The sequence below is a fragment of the Marmota flaviventris genome, chromosome 6, assembly GCF_047511675.1.
Source record: "Marmota flaviventris isolate mMarFla1 chromosome 6, mMarFla1.hap1, whole genome shotgun sequence".
NCBI lineage: Eukaryota > Metazoa > Chordata > Mammalia > Rodentia > Sciuridae > Marmota > Marmota flaviventris.
Genome location: NC_092503.1, coordinates 58,078,624 through 58,105,372, shown reverse-complemented (window position 1 = coordinate 58,105,372; position 26,749 = coordinate 58,078,624). Strand labels below are relative to the sequence as shown.

The window sequence follows — 26,749 nt, the reverse complement described above, 5'->3', positions numbered from 1 at the left end:
ATCAATGTTTATAGCAGCACAATTCACAATAGCTAAACTTTGGAACCAACCTAGATGCCCTTCAATAGATGGATAAAAAAAAATGTGGCATATATACACAATGGAATATTACTCAGCAATACAAGAAAATAAAATCATGGCATTTGCAGGTAAATGGATGAAGTCAGAGAATATAATGCTAAAGTGAAGTTAGCCAAACCCAAAAAACCAAATGCAGAATGTTTTCTTTGATATAAGGGGACTGATTCATAGTGAGGTTGGGAAGGGAAGCATGGGAGGATTAGATAAACTCTAAGGAGGGGTCATGGAGCTAAAAAAAAAAGATGGTGGAATGAGATGGATATCATTACCCTAAGTACATGAATGAAGACACGAATGGTGTGAATATACTTTATATACAACCAGAGATATAAAAAATTGTGCTCTATATGTGTAATATAAAATGTAATGCATTCTGCTGTTATGTATAACAAATTAGAATAAAAAAATTGCTAACCCAATATCAAGCAGAACAAGAATTAATTAAATACTAAGGAAATACTGAGGCAGATTTTCATGCTGGGTCAGGCAGTACTAAAATTGTGAAGATATGCAATTGGAATGATATCTGATTGATTGATCCAAGTCAAATTACCCATGACAATCTATTTAATAAATAGTGCTATACCTGAATTGAACAAATAAAATTGGTACAAGTTATAAATCTAGTACCAAGCCAAGGCTCATGAGTGCCTGGACAGCCACCAGTCTGAGTCTCTATAAAACTTCCACTACTAAAAGCTCTTCACTTTATGACTCCTCATGGAAAGATAAATGATCCAAATTATGAGAAAATATTGGTATGGTGACTGTTCTAAAATTGCTAAAAAGGTTTATGACCAATGTTCCATTTATGTAACCCACAACCCTGAGCAGACAAAACATTAAGTATGTTTCTATTACCTAATGGGTCATTTGAAAATTTACAGGGGACTTCATTCGACTGGCACTTTCAGTGCATGTTTTCTGGTTGTATAGAAACTTACTCATGCAGGAAACCTGGTGCTGTAACAGGTAACTAAAAGGTTATTCAGAAATGTGTTTCTCTTGTGGGGAATTATTGGAGAAATCAGCAACAGGGGTGTATCCATTTCACTGGATAAATTGTAAAATAGTAAGTAAAATATTACAATAGCCCTAGGCAAAGCCAACTGAATCAACTGAATTGCCCTGGCCAAAGGTATTGTAGGATGACCCCACTGTGGAAAACAAAAGTCCATCCCTTTTTGAAACAGGCACTGGGAAGCCTATGCCCAAGATAACAGGATCTCCTCTTTCCCCACTCTCCTAGACTCCTATGAATAAATAAATGATGCCAGGCTTTAATGCATGATGCCCAGGGGTATTTTAACCAGGTAAAGGGAGCTTTTTGTGAGTCAACAATGGAGGACAATCAAATCCTTCATGATCTAAAACCTAGATACTTGCGGGCGAGACCCCGACGATGCGGGGCGGCCGGGCAGGGAGGACGGCCCTAAGGGCAGCGCCCCAGCCCGCCTGTGAGCCCCTCTAGTCCCTCTCTCATCCGCGACCCCCACGCCGTGTACTCCCGAGCCCGCCACGCACACAGCCATGGTGGGTCGGCTGAGCCTGCAGGCTGTGCCCGAGCTCGTGGACACGAAGAAGAAGGGAGACAACGTCCTAGACAAGCCGGATTCGGGGCTGCCCCCCAGCCCCAGCCACTGGGGGCTGGCGGTGGCCGGGATGGCGGCGGCGGCGGGGAGCGCTCGCCGGTCCCCGGGACGCAGGAGCCCGATGCGGTGGTGACCCCAGCGGCCCCGAACCCAGCCTCTCTCCCCAACACCCTGGCTGTAAGCTCCTCACCAAAGCTGTGCCCCCTGTCCTTTGGCGAAGGTGTGGAGTTTGACTCCTTACCATCAACAGAAGTAAGGTACACTTCCTCAGTCAAGTATGACTCGGAGCGACACTTCATTGATGATGTGCAGCTGCCACTGGGCCTGGCAGTGGCCTCCTGCAGCCAGACAGTCACCTGCATCCCCAATGGCACAGAGCGCAACTACAAGGCTGAGGTGCGCTTTGAGCCCCGCCACAAGCCCACCCGCTTCCTAAGCACCACCATTGTCTACCCGAAGTACCCCAAGACCATCTACACCACCACCCTGGATTACAACTGCCACAAGATGCTGAGGAGGTTCCTGTCCAGCGTGGAGCTTGAGGCCACAGAGTTCCTGGGCAGCGATTGCCTCTCGGATGAATGCTGACTCAGAAGGAGGGCTTGGGGTTGAGCCAGCTTCTCAGCTGACTTGGTCCCCAGACCACCCTGGGCAATTTGGGCGACATTGCCCTGATAAGCCTTGCTTATCATTCTAGCCCCAGAGTCAGACCTAGGGATACCTCTAAGCCCGGCCTGGGGAAAAAGTCACTGCATCTTGCAATTATTGAGATATTCGGTTTTGTTTTTTAATTTTCAAATTATCTTTAAAAGGAATATATTTCCTGGTTTGCTGCTTTAAAAGGAGTATATTTCCAGAGTTTCCCGAAAGTCTCGATTTGATGAGAAAATAAAAAGAAAACCAGAGCAAAAGAACAATGGCAACCGTTTGAACCAGGGAGGGCGGAGGACGGCTCTTCCTCCACTGTCAGTGTGTCTGAAAAAAAAAAAAAAAAGCTTGGAAAAGTCCCTGGGACAGAAAAAGTGAGCTTTAAGATCTTCCAGCCACAGGTGTCTTCCCAGCAGGGAAAAGTGTAGCTGTTTCAATAGGTTGTGATGCCCATATGTGTTCCATCTGGGGAGAGCTGAGTTTCATTCCATTCTTTATTTCCACTTCCATTTTTATTTCCTGTTAACCAAAACTTTTGGAATTCTCTTGATCATATTATATATATATAAAATATGGAAAAACCCCAAACCAAAATAAGAGATGCCTTAAAAAAAAAAAAAAAGAAAAGAAAAAAAAAAAAACACTTCACTGCATTCTCTCCTGTTTCAGAAGGTCAGGTGAACAGATGGCCCAGTTTGGGGGCAGTGGCTTCTGTCTGTTCCCTGCAGGTGGGTTGCAGGCACAGGCATTGGTGACATCCTTGCACACTTGGCATCTGGTTCACATCTTGTATAACTCTCCTGATAGGTAATGTGGGATTTCAAAACTACTTTCCCATTTTTTCATAAAGGAAAATATAGCAGAGGGCACTTCTGAGAGAGATGGCATTTTAAAAGAATGCTTTGGAAAACATTTTTGGGACTCCAGGAGAGGGAGGTTTCCACTCAGGACTGACACACCTAAGACCCACTGCCACCAGGAAGAGACAGATGTAGATGTTTCTAGTGATCCAATTCATCATGACTATCTCGATGGACCCAAGCTTAGGATTTTGGTGGTGTCAAAATTGCAGAGAAATTGAGTCTAATGCAAAAAACGAGGAATCTTGCTTAATATCCTCTGAGGTTATGCTTTGGTGAATTTAGTGTAAGGAATCATGTCACAACTCAGACTTTACTGCCCGGCTACTGTAGCCAAAGTGGACATTTCTTTCCTGCCACTATATAAAGGGAAGTGACCACCATGGGGTTAAGTGTGAACTGAAGATGTTCCCAAAGCAACCTCAAGAGCTCAGCAGAGCTGCTGCAGCAGGGATGGTGCTGGGTGGGGCAGAGGTAGCACCAGGCTGCCCTTCCTCACTGGACTTTCACCACCACCCCACCACACCCAGCTCCAACCCGATTCTCCTGCCAGTCTCTGCAGGGCTAGAGTGTAGAAAGTGGCAGATGGACTCCCCCAACCCCGCAATATTGAAAAAAGACAAAACATACATATTTCCTTTGAATACATCCAAATTATGTCAGGTGCCCCAGGGTTACAGCACTCTGTAAGCTCTGCCTCCTGCTGTATCTCCAGGTTTTTATGGATGGCATTCTTGTGTCCTAAAAGCAGAATTGAGAGCTCTCTGGGAACCCTGGAGCCCTGATTTTTGTTATGATGAAAGCAGGAGCCATGATAATTGCTCTCATTTAAAGGACAGGAGCCCTCTTAGAGCCATTGTTGAGGCTCATGAACATAAGCCTCTCTACTAAGGGAAGGTTCCCACTGGGGTTCCTAGAGGGCTCACTCTTGGCACTAGTGGGGGTACCAGTAGTATTAAACCTGAAACTAATTTGATTGGGAGAAAATCTTGCATTTTGTGGCCAACCAGACATTCCCAGAGGTGTAGATAAATCAAGTCACCCACCAAAAACCAGTGGGGCTGGAACATGCTTTTTTTTTTTTTTTTTTTAGTTGTAGTTGTGTAGACACAATACCTTTATTTCACTTATTTATTTTTATGTGGTGCTGAGGCTCAAACCCAGGGTCTCACACGTGCGAGGCAAGCACTCTACTGCTAAGCCACAACCCCAGCCCATGGAACACACCTTTTATCCCAGATATTCAGAAGACTGAGGGAGAAGGATCCCGAATTGGAGAAAGCCTGGGCAATTTAGCAAGGCTCCATCTCAAAAAAATAAAAATTTTTAAAAATCTTTAAGTCACCCTCTAAAAAATATATGATAACATGTGTTCTAAAATACTTAATTGGGCTAGGGACATTAACTCAGATATAGAATGCAGGCTTAGCACACACAAGACCCTCAGTTCAATCCCCATCATCAACAATAACAACAAAAAAAAACTTAATGGAATATCATGCAACTTTAGATCTCCTTTTTGCTGAGTGGAAGTTCACGTATGGGATTTTACAAGCCTAAATGTCATACCTATCTTTCCCAATTTTGCTACTAAAGCAATTTAAAAGGTGGCTGATATTACTATTGACACTGCCACAAAACACATTAAGGAAATTTTCAAACGAATAGAATGTGTGATGTGTTTACAAAAGCAGCTAACAGATGGTTTTCAGGCAACCTAAGTGGCAGATGGCAAAAATCCTGGTTTTTTCCAGGGTTTCCTACCTTTTATGTCTATTGAGTCTCCTGATCACTACTAATTGCAATGATAGGCTAACAACACAATTGGATACTTCATTAAACCAGACCATTCTATACCAAACTATGGTATTCACCAACAACATAGGCCAAATACAACACTATAGATCAACTGGACTTGAATAGTGCTAAACTATATTTACACTGCCTGAAGTTTGATTAATTTTGATTATTTCAGTTTATAGAGGCTCTTGTTCAGAAGTACACTTCAATCTTTTGGGATTATTCTCCTGGTAGTCATCATAAAATCCCCCGGGGCACCATATCTCCACTCAAACCTTAAATGTTTGTATGCAGTCATTCATTGAGTGTTGAATGATCTCACTTCAACTAGACCAGCAAGAACATAAAGAATTATGCAAGTGAAGTGACACTTTCACATGTGAATTCCATATTGAGACCAACTAAGTCTATTTATAACGGTGGCAGAGAATGGTGCCAAAGTCCAAAGTTTTAGTCAATCTCTCAAAATTGGGAGGACAACCAAAAGGGAGAAATCATTAAACTTAATTTGGCCTGATGAAGTCTCTTATTTGGACCTTTATATAACAAATTGAAAACATCATTTAGGAGTATATTCTCATAACAAATAGCTAAGTCTCAGCCAATACAGCAGACAGGCTTCAGTCAACCTGCAAGCAGTCAAATGTTTTAACCACGTTCAAACAGGCCAATGCTGAGCTATAACCAATAGGGCTATCTCTGTACCTCATTTTCATTTTCTATCCATTAATGCTTTTCAACTACACAGGAGACTGTAGTTCTCTGAACTCATCCTGGTGCTGAGAACTGTTAGATTCTAGAATCACAAACAAAAAACAATTAAGACTTTCAAAACTAGATTAGTTTTTAAAGAATTCCTAATATTTCATGTAATTTCTTGGGAGATTATTTTCTTAATATTAAAAAAGTAACAAAACCCCAGATAATAAAGAAAAATTTTTATATTGTTTTGGGTCATGTTTTTGTTACTTTCAGTGTATAAATCTCTTGATTAAATGTCACTGAACAAATACACTGGCTGCTCATCAACAATAACATAACTGGATATTTTTAGTTGCCAGAAGCAAGGTGCTCCATCAGTATACAACGTTGGAACATGCCTGCCTCATGTTAAATGCATGTGCTTATCCTGTGTGGCTTTTCCAAAATAAATAAATACACAAACAAATTGACTGGATCATCCAAAAATTCAAAAACCCAATGTTCTGTATTTAGGCATTTCATTTGAGCAAAACATTTCAATTACAAAAAGCAAACTTAAGAAATAAAACATTACATACTTAAATTGTAATCTACAGAACAGATTACTTCTTCAAATATGTCATCAGAGTTTATAGACAAACGTAAAGAAATACAGTAAAATACTATATTTTAATTTTACCTTCATTACAAATTAAAATAAGGCATAAGAAAAACTTCAAAGCCACAATATTGTACATGTGAAAACTGACCATGGAAAAATGCAAATAATTCATAATATAGTCTAAGCTCTAATATATAAATCAGATTTAATTTCATCAGCTGTTTGTTATTAATCAGCCTAAATTTTATATTATATATTAAAATACTAAAAAGCTAAAAAAAATCATTGCAATATAGATACAACGTGGGAAAATACATATTTGTAACTTTATACACAATCTAAATTAATCCATTCTATACAATAGTTTTCCAAAATATAAATGGCACTTTACATGCAATAGAACATACCAGTTGGATGTCCTCATATAATTTAATATATAAGAAAATAAGAGAAAATACCCTTTTAACAGTACAGTTACATAGCAGATGTGGAATGTAGAATAAGATTTTGCCTTAACAAAATCTTAAATCAGATTAAAGAAATAGGAAAAAAAAAGTTTCTACTTTCAATTAACATTTTTAAAATGAAGTCTACTGTGATTTTTATATTCTCAAACTGTATCACAGAGAAAACATAAATGGGAAAAGAGAAAGAAAACAGAAAACTTGATCCTTTATAAATTTTAAGCATCAGCCCTGCCTATGGGTTGCATTTAGGCTGCTTTTCTGTTGACAGTTTTCTAAATTGATTCTGCCACTCTGAATTGTGCATCAGTAGTCAGATGGGTCTTCTGGACTCCATTATGCCATTGTGTAACCATAGCTGCCACAATGTAGTGCCACAAGAAGTCTGTCCTTGAGTATTTCTTTACTTGGATATTCAGGTAACTTGAGCATGTTGATGCTTTAAAATAAAAATATACTACCATTAAACAGAGAATCCATGAAAATTCTCATTGTTTTATCTAGCAGTGAAAATACTACTCATAATTAACATAAAACCACTCTCAAATTTGCATTCAAATTGGAAAACCCTGAAGTAGTATTTAAAAAGAAAAAAAACTGCTGCACTGCAGTTTCTTTCAGCATGAAAATGTAGTAGAAGAAAATAAATTCCTTTTAGGGTAAAATAAACAAGGGTGGGCAATTTATAAGGGTGGGCAAGTGATAGTAATTCAGTGATACTTTTGACAACAGAATTTTAGTGATACTTGAACCATATTCAATCAAACATTAGGTAGTTAGGGTTTCCCAAAATATTTTCCCAACCAAAAAAAGGAAGGCAACAAAAGCTATGTAATGACTTATGTATATATGATTCCAAAATTCTGAACAGAGATCATAGTTGAGATTTTCCTTTCAATATATACCAGTTAGACCTCTGATCATTTAAAATTAACCAAAATAATGCACAATGCATTTAAACAAACTAACTTACCATGTGCTTGAAGTTGGTAAAAGATTTGGGGTATATGGCACAGCAGCAATTGTAAAGTTTTGCAATCCACTTCCACCCATGATATTAGCAAACCCACCATGCGGAACCCTGGAACTAAGAGTTTGTATCATAAGTTCTAATCATGAAAGAAAACATTTTTGTCCAACAGATATGTTTCAAGCTCTAAGTTAGAGTAAGAATATATTCAACTCTAGAACAATGACAAGATAGCACGTTGAAAGAAATAAATAAGTAATAATAAATAAATAAATAAGAGATGCTCTTAGTCTGCAAAATTCCCAACTCATTCTTGCATTTGTGGCCAGTTACCCTTCCAAATTTCCATCAACTATATACTATACTTAAAAATGGTCACAGCACATACATCTACTATTTAAGTTAGCAAGGTGCATTTGTAGTTTGCTTTCTTGTGCCTCCCTACTAAACTGGGACTGATTTGATGGCTCAAACATGTCACATTTATATCTGTATCAATGGAGTTAGCAAAATGCCTGGCATCTGGGCTGGGTCTGGGGTTCAGCAGCAGTAGTGTACTTGCCTGGCATGTGTGAGGCATTGGGTCCGATTCTCAGCACCACATATAAATAAATAAAATAAAGGTCTATCAACAACTAAAAAAATATTTTTTAAAAAATGCCTGGCACCTAGTAGACATTAAATATTTGCTACATAAATAAATGTTTGATTGATTAATTTAAGCAACAAAGGCTCTTACATGTTGCAATCCAAATGGTTTCCCTCTTTGTGAAAAATATCTAGATCTAAAGTGTTTTCTGTTGTTTTCTTTTTACAGTAGAAAATTCTTTACATTTCTCTTTCTAGATAAACAGAATACCAAATGTATTTTTTAAAATTATTTTTTAGATGTTGATGAACCTTTATTTTATTAATTTATTTATATGTGGTGCTGAGAATTGAACCCAGTGCCTCAGACATGCTAGGCAAGCACTCTACCACTGAGTCACAACCCCAGACCCACCAAATGTATTTTTAAGATGTCATCTAATACGGGGCTGGGGTTGTAGCTCAATTGGTAGAACATTTGCCTTGCATGTGTAAGGCACTGGGTTCAATCCTCAGCACTACATTAAAAAAACAAGTAAATAAAATAAAGGTATTGTGTTTAAAAAAAAATGTCATCTAACAGAATGAGGCCACAGGAAAGCTAAAAGTTAATGCATAACACAAATTACTAGAAATTTTAATATTGGGTACATGCTGTAGAGGATTTAATTATAAGCTCTCAATTCCTACATATTTGAAAATAAATTAATATTTAAAATTAGTCTGTGTATATATCATGATAAAACAAACTGATCCTAGAAAAAATTTGGTTATTTTTAAAATAAGATGCTGTGAGCTAGAGATGTAGCTCAATGGTAAAGTACTTGCCTAGCAGGCATGAGATCTCAGATTCAATCCCCAGAACCGCAAGCAAGAAATAAATAAGTAAATAAATAAATAAGAGATGCTTAATAAGATGCTTTTTGAATAATAAGAATTATGACAAGGAAGCATTTAAATAGGTAATACATGACTACAATTTGAAATATTTTTAACACAATTCATAGTATAAAGCATAATTCAGTCCACTTAAAAAAATGCTGAAACTCAAAATAGCCAAAACAATCTTGAAAAAGAACAAAGGTGGAGGCTTACACGTCCTGATTTCAAACTTATAAGTATAGTAATTAAAACAGTGCATGGTGGCATAAAGACAGACATACAGACCAATGTAGTAGAATAGATAGCCCTGAACTAATCTCTTGCATTGATGGCCAAATCATTTTCAACAAAAATACCAAGAACACTCAATGGGTAAAGAGCAATCTATTCAACAAAATACACTGGGGAAACTAGATTAAAGGAAGAAAAAAAAAAAGTTGGACTCTTGCCTTAAATCATATACAAAAATTAACCTAAAATGCACCAAAGACCTAAACACAAGAGCTACAACTGTGAAATCCTAGAAGAAAATATAGAAAATAACTTCAGGACATTGGATTTGGCAATGATTTTTTGGGTACGACACCAAAAGCACAGGCAACACAATAAAAAACAGATAAGCTGTACTTTATCAAAATTTTAAATTTTGTTCATTGAAGGACACTGTCAATACAATTAAAAGATTATCTACGAAATAGGAAAAATATTTAGAAATCAAAACTCTGATAAGGGACTGATTTCCAGAATATATTTTTTAAAACTCCTACAATAACAAAATAGCATGATTTAAAAAAAAAAAAATCAGCAAAGGACTGAACATTTTTTCAAAGATACACAAATGACCAATAAACACAAGAAAAGATGCTCAACATCACTAATCTCCAGGTAAATGCAAATCAAAACCACAATAAAATATCACTTTACACTCATTAAGACAATTATTAATACGAAAAGGATGGATGAATGGATGGATGGATGGGAGGGAGGGATGGATGGATGGAGAGAGGAGGAAGGAAGAAAACAAAGGAGCCAGTGAGCCAGCCTGAGTAATCCCAGCTACTTCAGAGGATGAGGGAGTAGGACAGAAAGTTCAAGGCCAGCCTGGGCAATTTAGGGGAACTGTCTCAAAATTTTTAAAAAGAAATAAGGGTGTAAAGCACAGAAGTAAAGCACTTTTTAGCATGTATAAAGCCCTGAGTTCATTCCCAAAGGGGGCGAAAATGAGTTTTTAAATATGACTGTGGAATAATGGCAAAAATAAAAGGCAATTCATACCACACAAAATGTTATATATATGATAAGAAATTATAGCAAAATAAAAATGATCATACATTGTGTTGATTAAAAAAAATAGGTACTAAATCTCCTCATTCCAAATGTTAATACTGACACCTCCTTGAAAGGTAAATGAATCATATGTATTAATGTTATAAAAATTAACATCTTGCTTTCTTTTTTTTTTCCCCCCAGGTACTAGGAATTGAACCCAAGACCTTGCACATGCTAAGGCAATCACTCTTACCCCTGAGCTATACCCCTTGCCCCAAATACTCTTATATCCAAACATTTTCCTCCTAAGAACATATCCAATATAAATAATCAGAGTGGCCCATGAGGATATAAGCATTAGAATTCCTTATTTGTACAACATTATTTATAAATAGGAAATTTTAGAAATAAAGAATAAGAGAAATTAAGGGAGTTCAATAAAGAGGAGAGGTAGTCATTGAGAAATTATATAGATCTATAAACAGAACAATTTTTAATAATCTACTCCTAAATTCAAAAAAATATAAATAAGAACAGTGGTTTTAAAAAGTAAAATATTATATATATGGAAATAATTCTAGAAAAATAACCAAAATGTTAATAATGGTAATCGTTAGGGATTAAGATGGGAGGGGAATCTTTTTTATCTGAATTTTTTAACCTTTCTACATAGAAAATATAATTAATGTTTAATTCTTTTTATTAAATCACTCAAATCTCTTGAGTATCTTTTGGCACTCAGACACCAAATAAACCTGAAAACAAAGTTTTTTTCATACATTTAGCCTACAATCTGTCAAGTCATGTTTCATTTACTAATTAAAATTAGATTTATAGTATGACTCAACTATTTTTCTATTTATATAGTTAAAAGACTAGGAAAATAAAGCAAAATATTATTTGTAGTTATCTCTAAATAGTGAGATTACTTAACAAAATTTTCTTTTTGTCTCCATTTTTTAAATTTTCTATACTGGTTATATGCTACTTTTAAAATAAGAAAATAATGGATTTTACAAAATTATATATGTTTTATATAGATACACATTGATGGTTGTTTTTTTAAATGTGCAGAAAGAGATAAACATCAAATTGTTTATAGTAGTTACTGCTGGTGAAGTAATTTTCTGTTTCCTAACTTTCAGAAGATCTACACATTTACTCATGCAAAAATTGAACCATGTTTTCATCAATAGAAGAAAACAGTACATTCAGGAATGGTGTGAATATACTTTGTATACAACCAGAGATATGAAAAATTGTGCTCTATACATGTAATATGAATTGTATTGCATTCTGCTGTCATATATAACAAACTAGAATAAAAAAATTTTTAAAAAACTGAAAATCCACTTATCCGATATTAAAGACATTTTATTTTCTAATGTCTATTATATTTAATTGACCCTATAAGTGAACTCTTCAAAGAAATATTTTATCACAAATTATTTTTTAGACCATGAATCTTAACATTGCAAAGTTTTGATAAGAATTTTCTTATTTGACAAAATTGCTATGCATATATAAATTTGACAAAATTTCTATGCATATATAAAATGCGCTTTGTGTGTCAATGTGTGTATTTATGATTTATCCAGGGTAAACTGAATATCTTTTGTACTAAACCAAGTCAGCAACATACAAATATTATAAATTTGGCTACTAACATTCACTTACCTGTAAAATGAAAAGACTACCAAATTATAAAATATACTTCAAAGATAAACAAATTATTCAGATGTAATAAGATTATTTAAGTATAATAAGTTATTGTTTAAAAGTCTTAGTTGGAACTGTCTTTTCAATGTGTTAAACATTTATCAAGTACTACTATAAATGTTTTATCTTTAATACCACATAAATCTTTATTTAATACCTAAAATAGTAAAAAAAAGAGGTAAGATACCAACAGCTTTTTTTTCTCTATGGTTATTTTCTATGGTTATTTTTATTTTTCTCTATGGTTATTTTTCTAAGCCATTAGAAATAAAATACATTAAATTCTTTCTATGTCATCATAAAAACACTTCTTACCTGCCAGTAACAAACTGCAAAAGAAGAACTCTCTCCTCTTGAGTAATGTCTTCCACAACTTCCCAGAACCACTAACAACAAAAACTCATATTTCAGAATAAATATAGACTTAATACCAAAGAAATATGCAATATTCATAAAGCATATTTTATTCTATGAAACTCATTTATCAATAATGATTTCACACAAAGCTTTTATATGCAATATTCCCACAAGAAAAATTTAGGGGGAAACTTTACTTTGTTAATTAATGTAGGTTATCATCCAATAGTGCTGAAAAGCTTACAAAATTAAATGGCAAATTTAACTTCATTTTAAGCTCTAGAGAGATTTTTACCTGAATAACTGGATCTTCTCTTTCATAGCCACTTGTGTATTCTGTATTTTTTATCCAATCACTCACATCAATTTCTGGCATGCCAGAAAGCAGTAGCTCCTTTGGGGGAGAAGGAAAATATTTCATTAATCTTCTTTGGGAAATAAAAAGGTTATTACATTTAAATAGTAAATTTGCCTTCATTAGAAACTAATCCCATATAAAACTGATTTATTTTTGTGACAGTTTCTGCATGCCATCCATTACAAGCACTACATGGGAAAGAATCCCTGTACTGATCATTTCAAATATTATGACATGTGGAGATGTTATCACTTTAGTACAATTAAAATATAGAAAGAAAATGCTTATAAGTTTATACATAAACATACACAACAACAGTTTAAATATGCAACAATTTTATGAATATTACCTTTGATTTACTCTATTTTTATTTCATGATTTTTTTGCAAATATGTTAAATTCTATTAGAAGACCATATTCTCAAATGAAAGTGACAACAAAGTCCTGAAATAAATATAAGATTAAACAAAGAAAGCTCTTCAAAAAATCCTTATCACTAGGAAAAATGGGTAATATAATAAAAAGTAATTGTTTACAAAAAAAGAATTATTCCAGAATAGAGTCTTTTAAGAACTCTATTCTGGAATAATTCATATCAAAAGTCAACTTTCCCCAAGACAATAAAAAAATAAAACTCTCCTTTTTTTTTTTTTTTTTTTTTTTTGGTGGGGCAGGGGAGCAGTGCTGGGAATGGAACGCAGGGCTTTACACATGTTAGGCAAGTGCTCTACCACTAAGCTATATCCCTAGGCCTTCTAATCACTCTTGATAGGCTTCTTATTTTCAGGAAGATCATCAAGTACACACATACATAAAATCTCAATTATATAACTAAAAAGGAAATTGAGAATGGCAGAGTATTTACAATTAGATTTTCCAAGGGAAAGGAGAACATGAGCTTGTATATATGTATCTCTCAGCATGGTCATTTCACTATGGATATGCTCACACAGTAAGGTAAGGCAATGATTGTGTATATGTGCTTACACATTAAGCAAAACAGTATGTTTGCTGTAACAGGGACTAGACACAATGTAGTTCAAAGCTATATCTCCCACAGCAATAATTAACATATACCTGACTAATATAGAATGTACTCTGAACAAAATTAATGTAAGCCAATGTCTGAGAACTCTTAGGGATTTTGAATCCTATTCAGTGGGTCTGCAAGGTTCTCCCTTTTCTAAGTTATGTGTGAAGTTGGAGTGTCTTCATATACTTCAAGCAAGATAGCACAACTCATTATATGCAGAAGTAGATAGGACAATCCAGTAGTCTTCTACTAAAGCAGACATCACAAAATTGCTAAAACATGCCACTCCTCCACTATTTTTGCTTTGTTCCTGGGAAATGTAGGTTTTTTAAAATGTTGTTTATGTTAATATGTAGTGAATGGTCATATATATTAATAAACTAAAAGTCTGTTTGAATTTCAAATATCATAAATATTCATTGATATAACCCACATAAACAAAAACTCTTTTGTTATAAGGGATCCAAAGATCAAGTTTTAGAACGCCAGTATAGAAAGTATTATTCCTCCTTGCCACAGTATTATTAAATACTCTTACTAGATAAAAATGTTTCGATCTCCATTTACCACCCCCAAACATATTCTCCACTTTCCTCTGTACTACAGACTGGCTCCCTTGCTACTGGCTTCAGATTGAATTTCACTACTGGGAAACACAGGGAAGAGTCTGGAGGTGAATTTCACTACTGGGAAACACAGGGAAGAGTCTGCTCCCTCCCTGCTCAGAACCATGTCTTTGCAATAAGCCTGTCTCCTAAGCCACAGCTACACATTCTAGGCAATTCAGACTCTTCACACTTATTCTTCCACTTGTATCTCCAGTCCTAGTTATGATTAAGGTTTTTCACTGTTGCCAGTCTCTGGATGCCTCATCACAACTTCTTCATTCCTTATAAACACCTCTGTAAATAATCCCTTTGTAAAATTTCTTTGAGCCATATGAGGAAATTCAAGGGAGGAATTTGAGATAGATCTGCCAAAAGGAAGTAGGGATGAATTTTACATGTCTCTTAAAATTCACGAGTTTAAAGATAAGTTTTTAATAATATTAAGTGTGCTTTTATTGTTAATAATTATGAATAAAAATGACGGGCACTATAGTCTCTCAAGAAATTTAAAGCATTTTATGACTATCATATTCCAATTTTTGTGAAGAGGAAAAATCTTTTATTTTCCTATTAAACAACTAGAGAAAAAAAAGTTATTAAATTGACCAAGATCAAATAGATAAATAGAAATTTCACATTAAAAAGCACATAACAAAACTATTAAGTCCCAATGAATAATTTACCCATTTAAAAAATATTAACATAAGAACTAAATTTTTAAAATATAACAAAAGAAATGTCTATTGAAACTGGATATAATGTTTATCATCAATACTAGCAGAATATGAGTCATGCTAATGTTCATAGCTATAACCTTACCTAGTATTCACATTACTCAATGTTATTTTTTTATTCTAGTACCATCATGGGTAAATTCTTGAGCACCACAGAAGGGAAGGATAGTTTCTCAGACATTAGGTAGGAACCCCTCAATAACAACAGTATTAGAATGGATTAATGACAATACCGTTGGCAACATTTTCTTTTTCTTTCTTTCTTTATTTTTGATACTAGGAATTGAACTACTGGGCTGCTTCCCCAGCCCTTTTTATTTAAGCTTTAAATTGTATAAATCAGAGCCATAACTACAATGCTGCTAAACTCAAATCTGAATCAACTCAATTAAAGCCTGAGTCAAAGACAAACTAAGAAACCTGATTCAATACAAAAAATTGTGGTATGTATGTATATTTAAAATTGTAATGCAAAAAAAAGTACATGTATAAAGGCATAAATTGGTATGAACATACTTTATATACAGGGATATGAAAAATTATGCCTATATATGTAATAAGAATTGTAATGCTTTCCACTGCTGTTGTGTATTTAAAAAAAAATTTTTAAAGAATAAAAAACTCCATCCCCTACACTCACAAAAAAAAAAAAGAAACCTGACTCAAGTACTACAATCAAAAACACCCAGTAGCAGATCTAAATGTGAAAGAATAAAAACTTTTAAAACACAGAAAAGTATCTTTATGACCTTGAAATAAGAAAGTTCCTTAAACAAGACATAAAAAGGTTCACCATTAAGGACTGTAAATTGGTGCAACCACTGTGGAAAGCAGTATGGAGACTCCTCAAAAAACTGGGAATGGCACAGTGGCGCATGCCTATAATCCCAGCAGCTCGGGAGGCTGAGGCAGGAGGATTTAAGTTCAAAGCCAGCCTCAGCAACTCGAGGAGCTAAGCAACTTAATGAGATCCTGTCTCTAAATAAAATACAAAATAGAGTTGGGGATGTGATTCAGTGGTTGAGTACCCCTGAGGTCAATCCCTGGTACCAAAAAAAGAAAAAAGAAAGAAAACTGGGAATGGAACCACTATTTGATCCAGTTATCCTGCTCCTCAGTATATATCCAAAGGATTTAAAATCAGCATACTGAGCTGGGGTTGTGGCTCTGTGGCAGAGCACTTGCCTCAAACATATGAGGCACTGGGTTCAATCCTCAGCACCACATAAAAATAAATAAACAAAATGAAGATACTGTGTCCATGTACAACTAAAAAAAAATATATTAAAATCATCATACTAGGACTGGGAAGATAGCTCAGTTGGTAGGGTGCTTGCCTGGCATGCATAAGAACCTGGGTTCAATCCCCAGCACCACACACACACACACACACACACACAAAAGCAGCATACTACAGTGATGCAGCCACATCAATGTTTACAGCAGCTCAATTCACAATAACTAAGCTATGGAATCAACCTAGATGCCCTTCAACAGATGAATGAATAAAGAAAATATGATAGATAAATACACATATACATACACACCCAATGTAATATTACTCAGCCTAAAGAAGAATGACTATGGCATTTGCCAGTAAATGTATGGACCTGGAGACTATTATGCTATGTGAAATAAGCCAATCCTAAGAAGCCAAAGGTTGAATACTCTCTCTGATATGTACAAGCTAACCCACAATGGGGAGGGCGGGGAACAGAAGTTCAATAGATTAGACAATGGGGAATGGAGGGAAAGGAGGAAGAACAGAAAAGGAAAGGTGGTGAGAGGAATCTGACTTGATCTTCCTATGTAAATATATGAAAACACCACAGTAAATCCCACCATCATGTACATCCACAAGAATGGGGTCCTAACTAGAATAAAATACATTCCATGCTTGTATAATTATGTCAAAATGGATTCTACTGTCATGTAAACTAAAAAAAAAAAAACAATTAGGAAAAAAAATTTTAAGTGCATCATTAAAATTTTTTAAAAATATAGGCTGAACTGTGTAAAAATAAAATTTTTTATTCACTGAAAGATATCAGATATTCACAATACATATATCTGATAAAGGACCCACATAAAGAATCCTCCAAACAGAACAACAGAAAATAGTAAAATAGACAAATTACTTGACACTTCAAAAGCAGAACACAAATAACCAATAAACAACTTCATTAGTCATCAGGGAAATACAAATTAATATCATTTAAAAACACTACAGATCCACCAAAATAGCAAAAATGAAAAAAGAAAAAACAGAAAATATCAAATACTGGTTGAAGATATGGAACACCCAGAAATCTCACTGCTGATTGGAGTGTAAATTGACACATAAATTTTGAGAACTATTTGCTACTTATCTACTAACATGGAATTCACACATACTCTATATCCCAGCAATTCTATTCCAAGATGTACATACTACAGAACATATACATATTTTCCTCCTAAAGACATACTAGAGTGCTTATAGTAGCACTACTTGAACTAGCCTTTAATAAAAAAGAAGCCACAAATGTTCATCAAAAGTAGAAATGACAATAGGAAACAAACACAATGAAATACTACACAGCAATGAAAATGAAAAAAATTACAGTTGCATGTAATAATAGGTGTGATTCTCACAACAAAAAACTGAGCTCTTTCCATTGGCACACATTTTACAAATATGTAAACCTAATATGATTTTAGAAGTTAAGAGAATGATTATACTTGAGAGGGGATACTGACTGGAAGGGGAACACAAGAAGAAAATCTCAGGTACTAGGATTTCTGAATTAATCTGGGAGCTATTTTCACAAGTGTGTTCAGTTCATTAAGATTCACTGAGCTTTACATTTACTATGCAAGCTTTTTATTTTTATAAATTTATCAGTATTAGTAAATTATCAAGCAATTTTTTCACCAATTAATTTTGTTGTTGCTGTTTTTTACATACACATAGGTCTAGAAAATAACTTAATTCTTTCTTGAACTTCACATGGCTAATTTAACACAACTACATAGAAAAAGTCAGTTTTAAGTAATGTCTAGTAACAGTTCAAAAGTACTTCCTTCATTTTTAAATGCTAAAACTTTTATAATTACCTAAAAAATGAATCTATGCCAAATGAAGCCATTAATCTTTCAGCATGAAACAACTGCAAAACTTACATTTAATGAAATTAAGTTGCAATGAACTTCAAAATTAGCAAATTTTTTTCATTACTAAACTAAGATATACTATGAACAATAAATTGAAAATATCAACATATGTAAAAGTAAAGGTATACATCAGTGTCCATCATATAGTAAAATGAAAAGGCAAAGTGAATTTACTATTCCTAATTATAATTTTTAAATAAGAAGCTATTTCTACTTAAAATACTGTTTTATTAAAAACTATAATGCAAAGAATTTGAAAATAACTTATTACAAAAAAAGGAAAAAGGATATGGAAGAAAAACCCAGACATAAATCATATAAAATTAGAAATCCTGTTAGATCACTGTAGATGGCAGATAAGTTACAGGAACAAAACAAACAAACATTAGGGACTAAAGGATAGCAAAGAGAGTGGACTCTACAGAGGTCTAAAGTAGAAATTTATAAAATTACATATATGGTAAAATAAGAAGCTGAAGAAGACCAGATAAATAAAATAAGAAAAAGCCCTTTGAATTCCTTTTGTAAGCACAACAAATTACTATCAGCATCCTTACTTGATATGGCCAAATAAAAATTTCAGGAGTAATGTGGAATATTCTTACAGGAAGAAGACAGGCCTTCAACATCTCCTATGTAAAAGACATTAGAAATACATCCATTTTTGTTTATCAAAACCTCACCCCATTTCACATTAGGGAATTGTTAATCTGCTTATTAAGTTTAAGAGAATTACAACCACAAACCTTATAACAAATCTCAAACATGAATACTAAACCATAATGCCTCATTATACCTTATTCCATTCATTATAGTACTCTAAAATTATTTCTGAATTAATCAACTAGAGTTCTACACTCTTGAATAACAACAATAACAAAACCCACATTTTTCCTTACCAATTCATATTCATCAAAAAGCTGTATGAGAGAAGGTGGAATAAACATATGAAAGCCCTGTAAAAAAGCATTGATCTGAGGCTGAATGGCTCTTGTCATTCGAAGTTCAGTAACAAGCTGGACATACTCTGCCTACAAAAAAAAAAAAAGTTTTTGTGATGACTTCTTTTTAAATCTCATTTAAGATAATGTTGATAGAATAAATTTCTCATTTAAGAGGTAAAGGTTTGGAATTAATTTGGTGCCAATATTCATAAAACTCAACAAACCAGTAAACCACCATTCACTAAGTTGTTTAGGCCAAAATCCTAGTAATCAATCACCCATGACTTCTCTCAGATTTTGTCGGTAAGATCTACCTTTAAAAAATATTCTCAATCTGACTTAGTCTTAACTACCTCTACTTCTAGCATCCTGATCCAAGCCATCATCATCTCTAGCTTGATTACAGCAACACCTGTTTCCATTTTGCTTCCTGCCACAGCTAAAGTGGCTTTTAAAAATACAGATATATTGGGCTGGGTTGTGGCTCAAGCGGTAACGCGCTCGCCTGGCATGTGCGGGGCTCTGGGTTCGGTCCTCAGCACCACATAAAAATATAATAAAGATGTTGTGTCCACCGAAAACTGAAAAATAAATATTAAAAATTCTCTCTCTCTCTTCTCTCTCCTTAAAAAAAAATACAGATATATAACACATAACTTTCCTGCTCAAAACCCTACAATGACTTCACATGACACAGTAAAATCCAAATAAAAACCTTTCCCAGTCTGTAAGGCTCTTATTGATCTGAGCTCTGCTTTGCTCACTGATCCCATTCCTTTTCACTCCTCCCCTAGGTCGGTTCACTCAATTCTCTTCCTTGGCCCTCCAACTATTCCCCAAACACAAGCTCAATTAGGCCTCTCTGTCTTTACACTTTGAGGCTTTCTAACTGAAATATCTCATTAGAACATAAACTCTCTGCAGACAAGAACTTTGTTTTATATATCTATCAGTATATATCCCCTGCTCCTAAGAGTGGCTGCTACTTTGTAAATATTTAATAAATAAGTGATAAAAATGAATGCATACATTAACAAATTAACAACACACACTTTAAGCTTAATAAAATGACTCATTTTATCATAGCCAATTCAATTTTGAGTTAAACTATTTTCACACATTATTATTAAAATTTAACTGATAGTAAAAAATGTATTTTGGCACAGACCAGAATGAATGATTATCGTATATACATGTATGTGTATATAAACTATTGGATGTTATCCTTTATATATTTTTCTAAATTACTTCTAACTTTTTTTTCCCTAGTACCAGGCATTGAACACAGTGGTGCTTAACCACTGAGCAACATCCTTAGCCTTTTTGTATATTTTACATTCAGACAGGGTCTCACTGAGTTACTCAGGGCCTTACTAAATTGCTGAGGCTGATTTTGAACTTGAGTTCTTCCTGCTGCAGCCTCCTGAGCCACTGGGATTACAGGCATGCATCACCACACCTGACCTAAGTAAAACTTTTGAGAGTTAAAAGCAATATGCTATGTAGAGTTCTCAATAACTCTAAACACTGAGGAGAAAAAGGTCTTAATGAATTATAAAGTATGAAAATAAGATTTGTGAATTGCCCAAGTAAAGTTTACCTATATTAGTTGCATTCCATATCTATTGGAATACACATTCTTTTTATCAATTCCTATTATGTCCTCATACATTCAATTTTTAAATTTTTATATGTGTGCTAATCTTTCCTCACACTTTTATCTTTTATTCCTTCAAACATTAATTATTTTCTGTATTTATTTCAGTAACCAGTCCATAGCTACCAGATATGGATTTGTGAAAATCAGCTCCTTCACATCCTAATCCTCATAGCAATTAAGGAATTTAAATGTGACTGTCTCTTGGTTTAAATTACCTTTCAGTAAAATAATAAAATCCTAGTCATTATAAACTTTGAGTTGTTTAGTAGAATAAAGATAAGTGAAAGATAACTGTGATTAATCAAACTGCCTCTAAAATATTTTTCCCTGTCTCTTTAAATAGCACAACTTCAAATAAAACAACACAAATTAACATCTTCTTGGCAATCCAATTGTTACTATGAACACTTACTAATTTTACACACTAACATTCCAACTGTTTTTGTTATGCAGAAATATAACAGCTACCTTCCATTACCTATAAAGGGTTTATAGGTGATTTTATATCCTTGCAAAATTACACTGTTTCATATAAGCTTTAAGGAAACAGTGCACACATAGATGATAGCCAATCCATAAAACAGTGGAATGAGAAGTTTCAAAACTAAGCAATAAATATAAATCAAATCTAAAATCTGACTTTTCTCTAAGGTATTAAAAAAACTAATATATTCATTCTCACTACAAAAAATAGTCAGTATTTGAGGTAATGGATATGTTAATTAGCTTGACTTATTCATAAGTCATAGCATCAATTTGTATCCATAAAATATATACAAACATAATTTGTTAAAATATAATTAAAAATTTTTAAAAATAATAAAACTGATAAAAGCTAAGAGTAAAGATATTTTATCCCCAACAGATAGCATATACTGTTCCTAATAAGTTTTGCAGTCAATTCTTTGAGGGCATAAAATATGAGATGCTATGGAATTAAACTGGAGAAGTGACGATATATAAGATAATACGTTAACATACAGAAAATTTCAACCTAGAAAGCCTCAACAGAGAATAAAAAAAGAGCTCTAGCAACTTTTTTCCAGCACAACCTCGGAGCCTGATAATTGATATAAAGATATAAGAGAAAAGTAACTATAAACAGAATGCACACTAAGACTAAGGTGATTCAACTTTCAGACATTTACATTCCAGTTCAATTACTGTCTACTTATAGAAACATTTTGCTTCAGTAATCTCCTAATCTTCTTAATATGTGAAATGAATAACATCATCCCTCAAAGACATTCCTTAAAATTTTAACTTTTCTTCAGGTTTTAGGCCTAAATTATGTCCTCCTATGGAGTGCATTGGGAACACTGAAAATTGACACATTTCTCTAAACTAATTTCCTTCTTGAAAATCTTTTTTTACTATTTCTTGATATACACCTCAATAAAGCACAGTTATTTGAATAACAGTTAAATAATTTTTAATAGTAAAAACAAAATGCTCTTCTCCCCCTTTAAGTAGATTGATATTCTTGGCCACATTTATAAAATTGTTTGGAATGGTTTGTGGGTTTTTTCATTTGTTGGATTTTCTTTTTTAACCAATCAACTGTTTAAATGGTACTATTACTGACATAATTCAATTCACTGTTTATATAAACTGTTGGTAACAAAACCTTCCTTCCTGGATTTATCTCCCCGATTATTATTGCTCTGGCATATAATAGTTTTTACTGAAAATTTCAAATGAGTATGGGATCGAACTCCTGTAATCCCAGTGACTCCGGACAAGAGGATCAAAAGTTTGAAGCCAGCCTCAGCAATTTAGCAAGACCCTATCTCAATACAAAAAATAAAAGGGCCAGGCACAGTGGTGCACATCTGTAATCCTAGCAGCTAAGGAGGCTGAGGCAGAAGAATCTCAAGTTCAAGACCAGCCTCAGCAACTTAGTGAGGCCTTAAGCAATTTAACAAGACTCTGTCTCAAAATTTCTCCATTGAGAACTCAATTTTTTTTTTTTCCTAAAGAATACAGTTATCTTGCTTAAAAGCAGGCTCAAAAATATATCTAAGGGGCCAGGGTTGTGACTCAGCAGTAGAGCGCTTGCCTAGCATCGATCCCTGGCACCACATGAAAAAAAACAAATAAAATAAATGTATTGTGCCTATCTACAACTAAAAAACTATTTTAAAAAAATGTATCTAGCACAGGGGTTCAAATCCTAGCCTCACCAATTATTAACTGTGATTTGGGTGATGCCATTTAGCCCTATATATTTCCATTTCCTCACCTGTACAGGTTTGTTTAAGCTAATACTCATAAGGCACTTCAAACACTGCCTAGCACATTATAAGCATCTAATAAATGTCAGATAGTTTTAATATTAAGGCTATTTTCATATTGGATAAAGACAAATAATTCAATCAAAAGGTTACTACAGTAAATGAAAAATTTAAAAGTATATAATTCAAGTATATGAAATATACAAAAGGTAATCCTATTATTATCACTAGAAAACAGAACTAAAGGGCAATGAGATAAATAGAGAGTAGAATGGCAACATTATGAATCATTTGGGAGCCGAATCCACGAAAGTTGCAATCGCCCTTTAGTCCTTCCTCTTTCTCATCTTTCCAAACAATTACAACCAAGTTCTATAAATTCTATTAAAGTTATGTCCTCTTCTCCATTTTCACTACCACTGCCTTAGAAAACTCCTCATGCTTGCTCCCTGAAAACAATGCAACAGCCTCCTATTGGTTGCCTGAATACAATATTTTTTTTTGCTCCATTTCAACACATTCTTCATGCTCAAGATTAAGTTTAAAGCAAAAATGAAAAAAAAAAAAAACAAAAACCCAGAACCCTTATTTAACATTTGCAATCATCCCTACCTATAGCCTCAAATTTCTTGTTATAGGTGCAGTCTTTCATAATTTGGCCCCAGTCTACCTCCCCCACCTCATCTTTTCTCTCTCACTCGTTATGCAATGTAAGCCAAGCTCCAAGACTCTGAGCTACTGTGGGTCCTCAAATATGCCATGCTCTGTGTCATCTGTGTGCCTTCTGATGAGCCCAGAACATTTCCTTCTTCCTTTCCTTATTCTTACCTGACCACTTTATATTTCTCTATAATTCAACTCTCCTACTGCCTCCTCCATCCATTCCCTGAGATCCTGCCCTACCCCATGCTCATTCCACTATCCAAGTCTGCATGAACTTTATGATTAATATTGTAAAAGCAATGCTAGTATTTAAAATCCATGTAGTTTATCATTCAGTTCCAAGAGCTGAAACTGAAGATCTAAGCAAAAAAGGATGCATCTAACTCAAGAATTACGGCTCTAATATTTCAGGTTTTGTTTAATAATCAAAATTATTTTTAAAGAGATGGAAAAACTCTTTAAATGTTAAAATTTCAACTTCTGATAATACAACTATTTTCCAAAATGAAAACAATGAGGGATTTTTTCCCCTCTAGCTTTTAAAACAAATCACTGACAGCTACAAAATTAAAAACATTATATATCCAAATGTGGAACTAATATATATTCTTCTGCCTGTATTACATGCATTCATTTAATATACTGGATTTTAGAGAAAATGCATTTTGTTTTCATTCTGTAATTAACAAAGGCCTTTAATAAAATTTAGGAATAATAACTCCCTCATGTGGAAATCAGTTTAAATAGGCTCTCTCTTACTAATAAGTTTGGCAAGTCATTTAAATTTCAAAACAGTTAAAATTATAAAGTTCAACTCTAGATATGACAATTACAACTATTTACTTATAAACATAAGTAAATAATGGACTAGTTCTAAAGTGACAGTAAAGTTCATGGTAGAATGCATAAATTGAAAAAAAATTATATTCTTCAGGTTTGATTTTTTAAATGAACATTTTATATACTAAATACTTTAACAATTTTAAGGCAAGTAATCAGTTTAAGATGTGGTATGTTCCTAAAGATTTTTAAATTAATCTGGTTGTTTATTAAAAAAAAAATTAAATGTCTAAACAACCAAAAATTTGATAATACAATTATATTGGTAACTTTAGAAAATGGAGACTCGATTTATTGTGAGAAATTTTTATATGAGAAAAATAAAAGTTGAGAATAATTATTAACATATTTATGACTGAGATCCTGCTATTATCAATCCTAATTATTTTTTTTAAATTTAGCCCATTATCAACCAAGCAACTGGTCAAGTTAAAAAGTGTTACACTTAGAAATAAATGTTTCAAACTCTTTAATTACCATAGTATTCCATCCTCAGACAAGACTCACAATGAAAGGTACATCCTCCATGAGCATATTTTAATTTATAATTATTTAATTACTATTTTCCTTCTTTCTAGATTCCAATAAAAAACATGAATGTAAAAACTAATAAGTATTTTATAAAATCTAAATAAAAATCATGTCATTAGTGGAGTGGCTAAAAAAATGCAAGTATAAACACAGCTATGTATCATTGAATTGTTAAATGGTCATTCCACTTCATCAAACTACTCACCAGATACAGTATTCACCAATAAGAATTACATTTATGGTTCTTCCCTGAAAAGCAATCACCTGCTTAATAAAGATTCTATGGGGGCTGGGGTTGTGGCTCAGTGGTGGAGCGCTTGCCTGGCATGTGTGGGGCACTGGGTTCGAGCCTTAGCACCACATAAAAAAATAAATTAAATAAACATATTGTGTCTATCTACAACTAAAAAAAAAAAAAAAAAGATTCTATGACTTCATTACCTTTAATTGAAGGTTGGTCTTTGGTGTAAAATAAAATAATAAATGTACTACAAGGTGAACAATCTATAAAGATTTTTAAAATATTTTCATTCACTCCCAAGTTCATACAAATTTCAAAATTAATTTAAGCACTTTACTATCTTAATTTTCAACATTCTAACATGACTCATTATATTAAAAACTAGGTAGGTTTTTCCTCAATATGATTAATTTTGCATACAGCATGAAGAACATTAGACTTGAAATTAGGAGACCTGAGTTTTGGTATCACCTTTGCCATTAACTCTTTAGGATTCAGTGTCCTTGTATACAAAATCAGAGGGAAAGCTAAAAATTTCTAAGTATAGTGAATAAAAGCTCAACTCCCGATTTTATTTCTAATAACTCAACTGCATATTTTTGTATAAGTATAGCACAAGAGTTTTAAGAAGTAAAATTGTATGTCTTAATACAGGTTCACAATTTCCTTTATATATGTGAAACTAAGAACATACTTTTAAAGAATACTACCCAATAGCATTCTTTACTACTACTACAACTTTTGTGCTACTTTTCATTTTACAGAATGTCAATGACAATTCTGTATGGTAGGTATTATTATTCTAGTTCTATAGGATGTAGAAAACTGAGGCTCAATGAGTTGTTAAAATGTGACTAAGTCTTGGGCCAGCAATGCAGTTCAGTGGTAGCAGGGAACATGACTATCATTGCGTAAGGTTCTGTCTGGGTTTGGCCCCCAGCACTATTATAATAACAACAACAACAAAAAGTCTACAACCTACAAAATGGTTTAACAGACAATCTTTATGGTTAATTCTGAAGTTGTCTTGGAATTAAAACATGACTAAGGAAAGGAAAAAGGTTTTAGGTTTGTTTAACAAGAAGATGCTATTCATACATAACTGGAATTCAAAACCAGATTTTCTGATTCCGAATGTCCTTCATAATATAGCAAAATATAATACTGTATTGTATATTTGATTATGATTTTCAAAAGTTTATGATTTTCAACATTTA

At 33.7% G+C, this 26,749-nt stretch overlaps 1 protein-coding gene and 1 pseudogene across 3 annotated transcripts in view; one reads left to right on the top strand and one right to left on the bottom strand.

Moving 5' to 3' along the window:
• The first annotated feature begins 1,611 nt into the window (after positions 1-1,611).
• On the top strand, positions 1,612-2,261 carry LOC114086706 (refilin-B pseudogene; annotated as a pseudogene).
• A 3,908-nt stretch (positions 2,262-6,169) lies between these two features.
• Positions 6,170-26,749, bottom strand: part of Hace1 (HECT domain and ankyrin repeat containing E3 ubiquitin protein ligase 1) — an 88,023-nt gene continuing 67,443 nt past the window's right edge. For 2 of the 3 annotated variants that reach the window (XM_071613177.1, XM_027928315.2), the window contains exons 20-24: positions 19,319-19,450; positions 12,829-12,927; positions 12,492-12,562; positions 7,722-7,835; positions 6,170-7,187 (exon numbers count right to left, since the gene is read on the bottom strand). In XM_071613177.1, coding sequence (XP_071469278.1) covers positions 7,085-7,187; positions 7,722-7,835; positions 12,492-12,562; positions 12,829-12,927; positions 19,319-19,450 — 519 coding nt within the window. In that variant the 3' untranslated portion in view covers positions 6,170-7,084. The remainder of the gene's footprint in view (positions 7,188-7,721; positions 7,836-12,491; positions 12,563-12,828; positions 12,928-19,318; positions 19,451-26,749) is intronic. The other variant, XM_071613178.1, reaches the window with a different exon arrangement.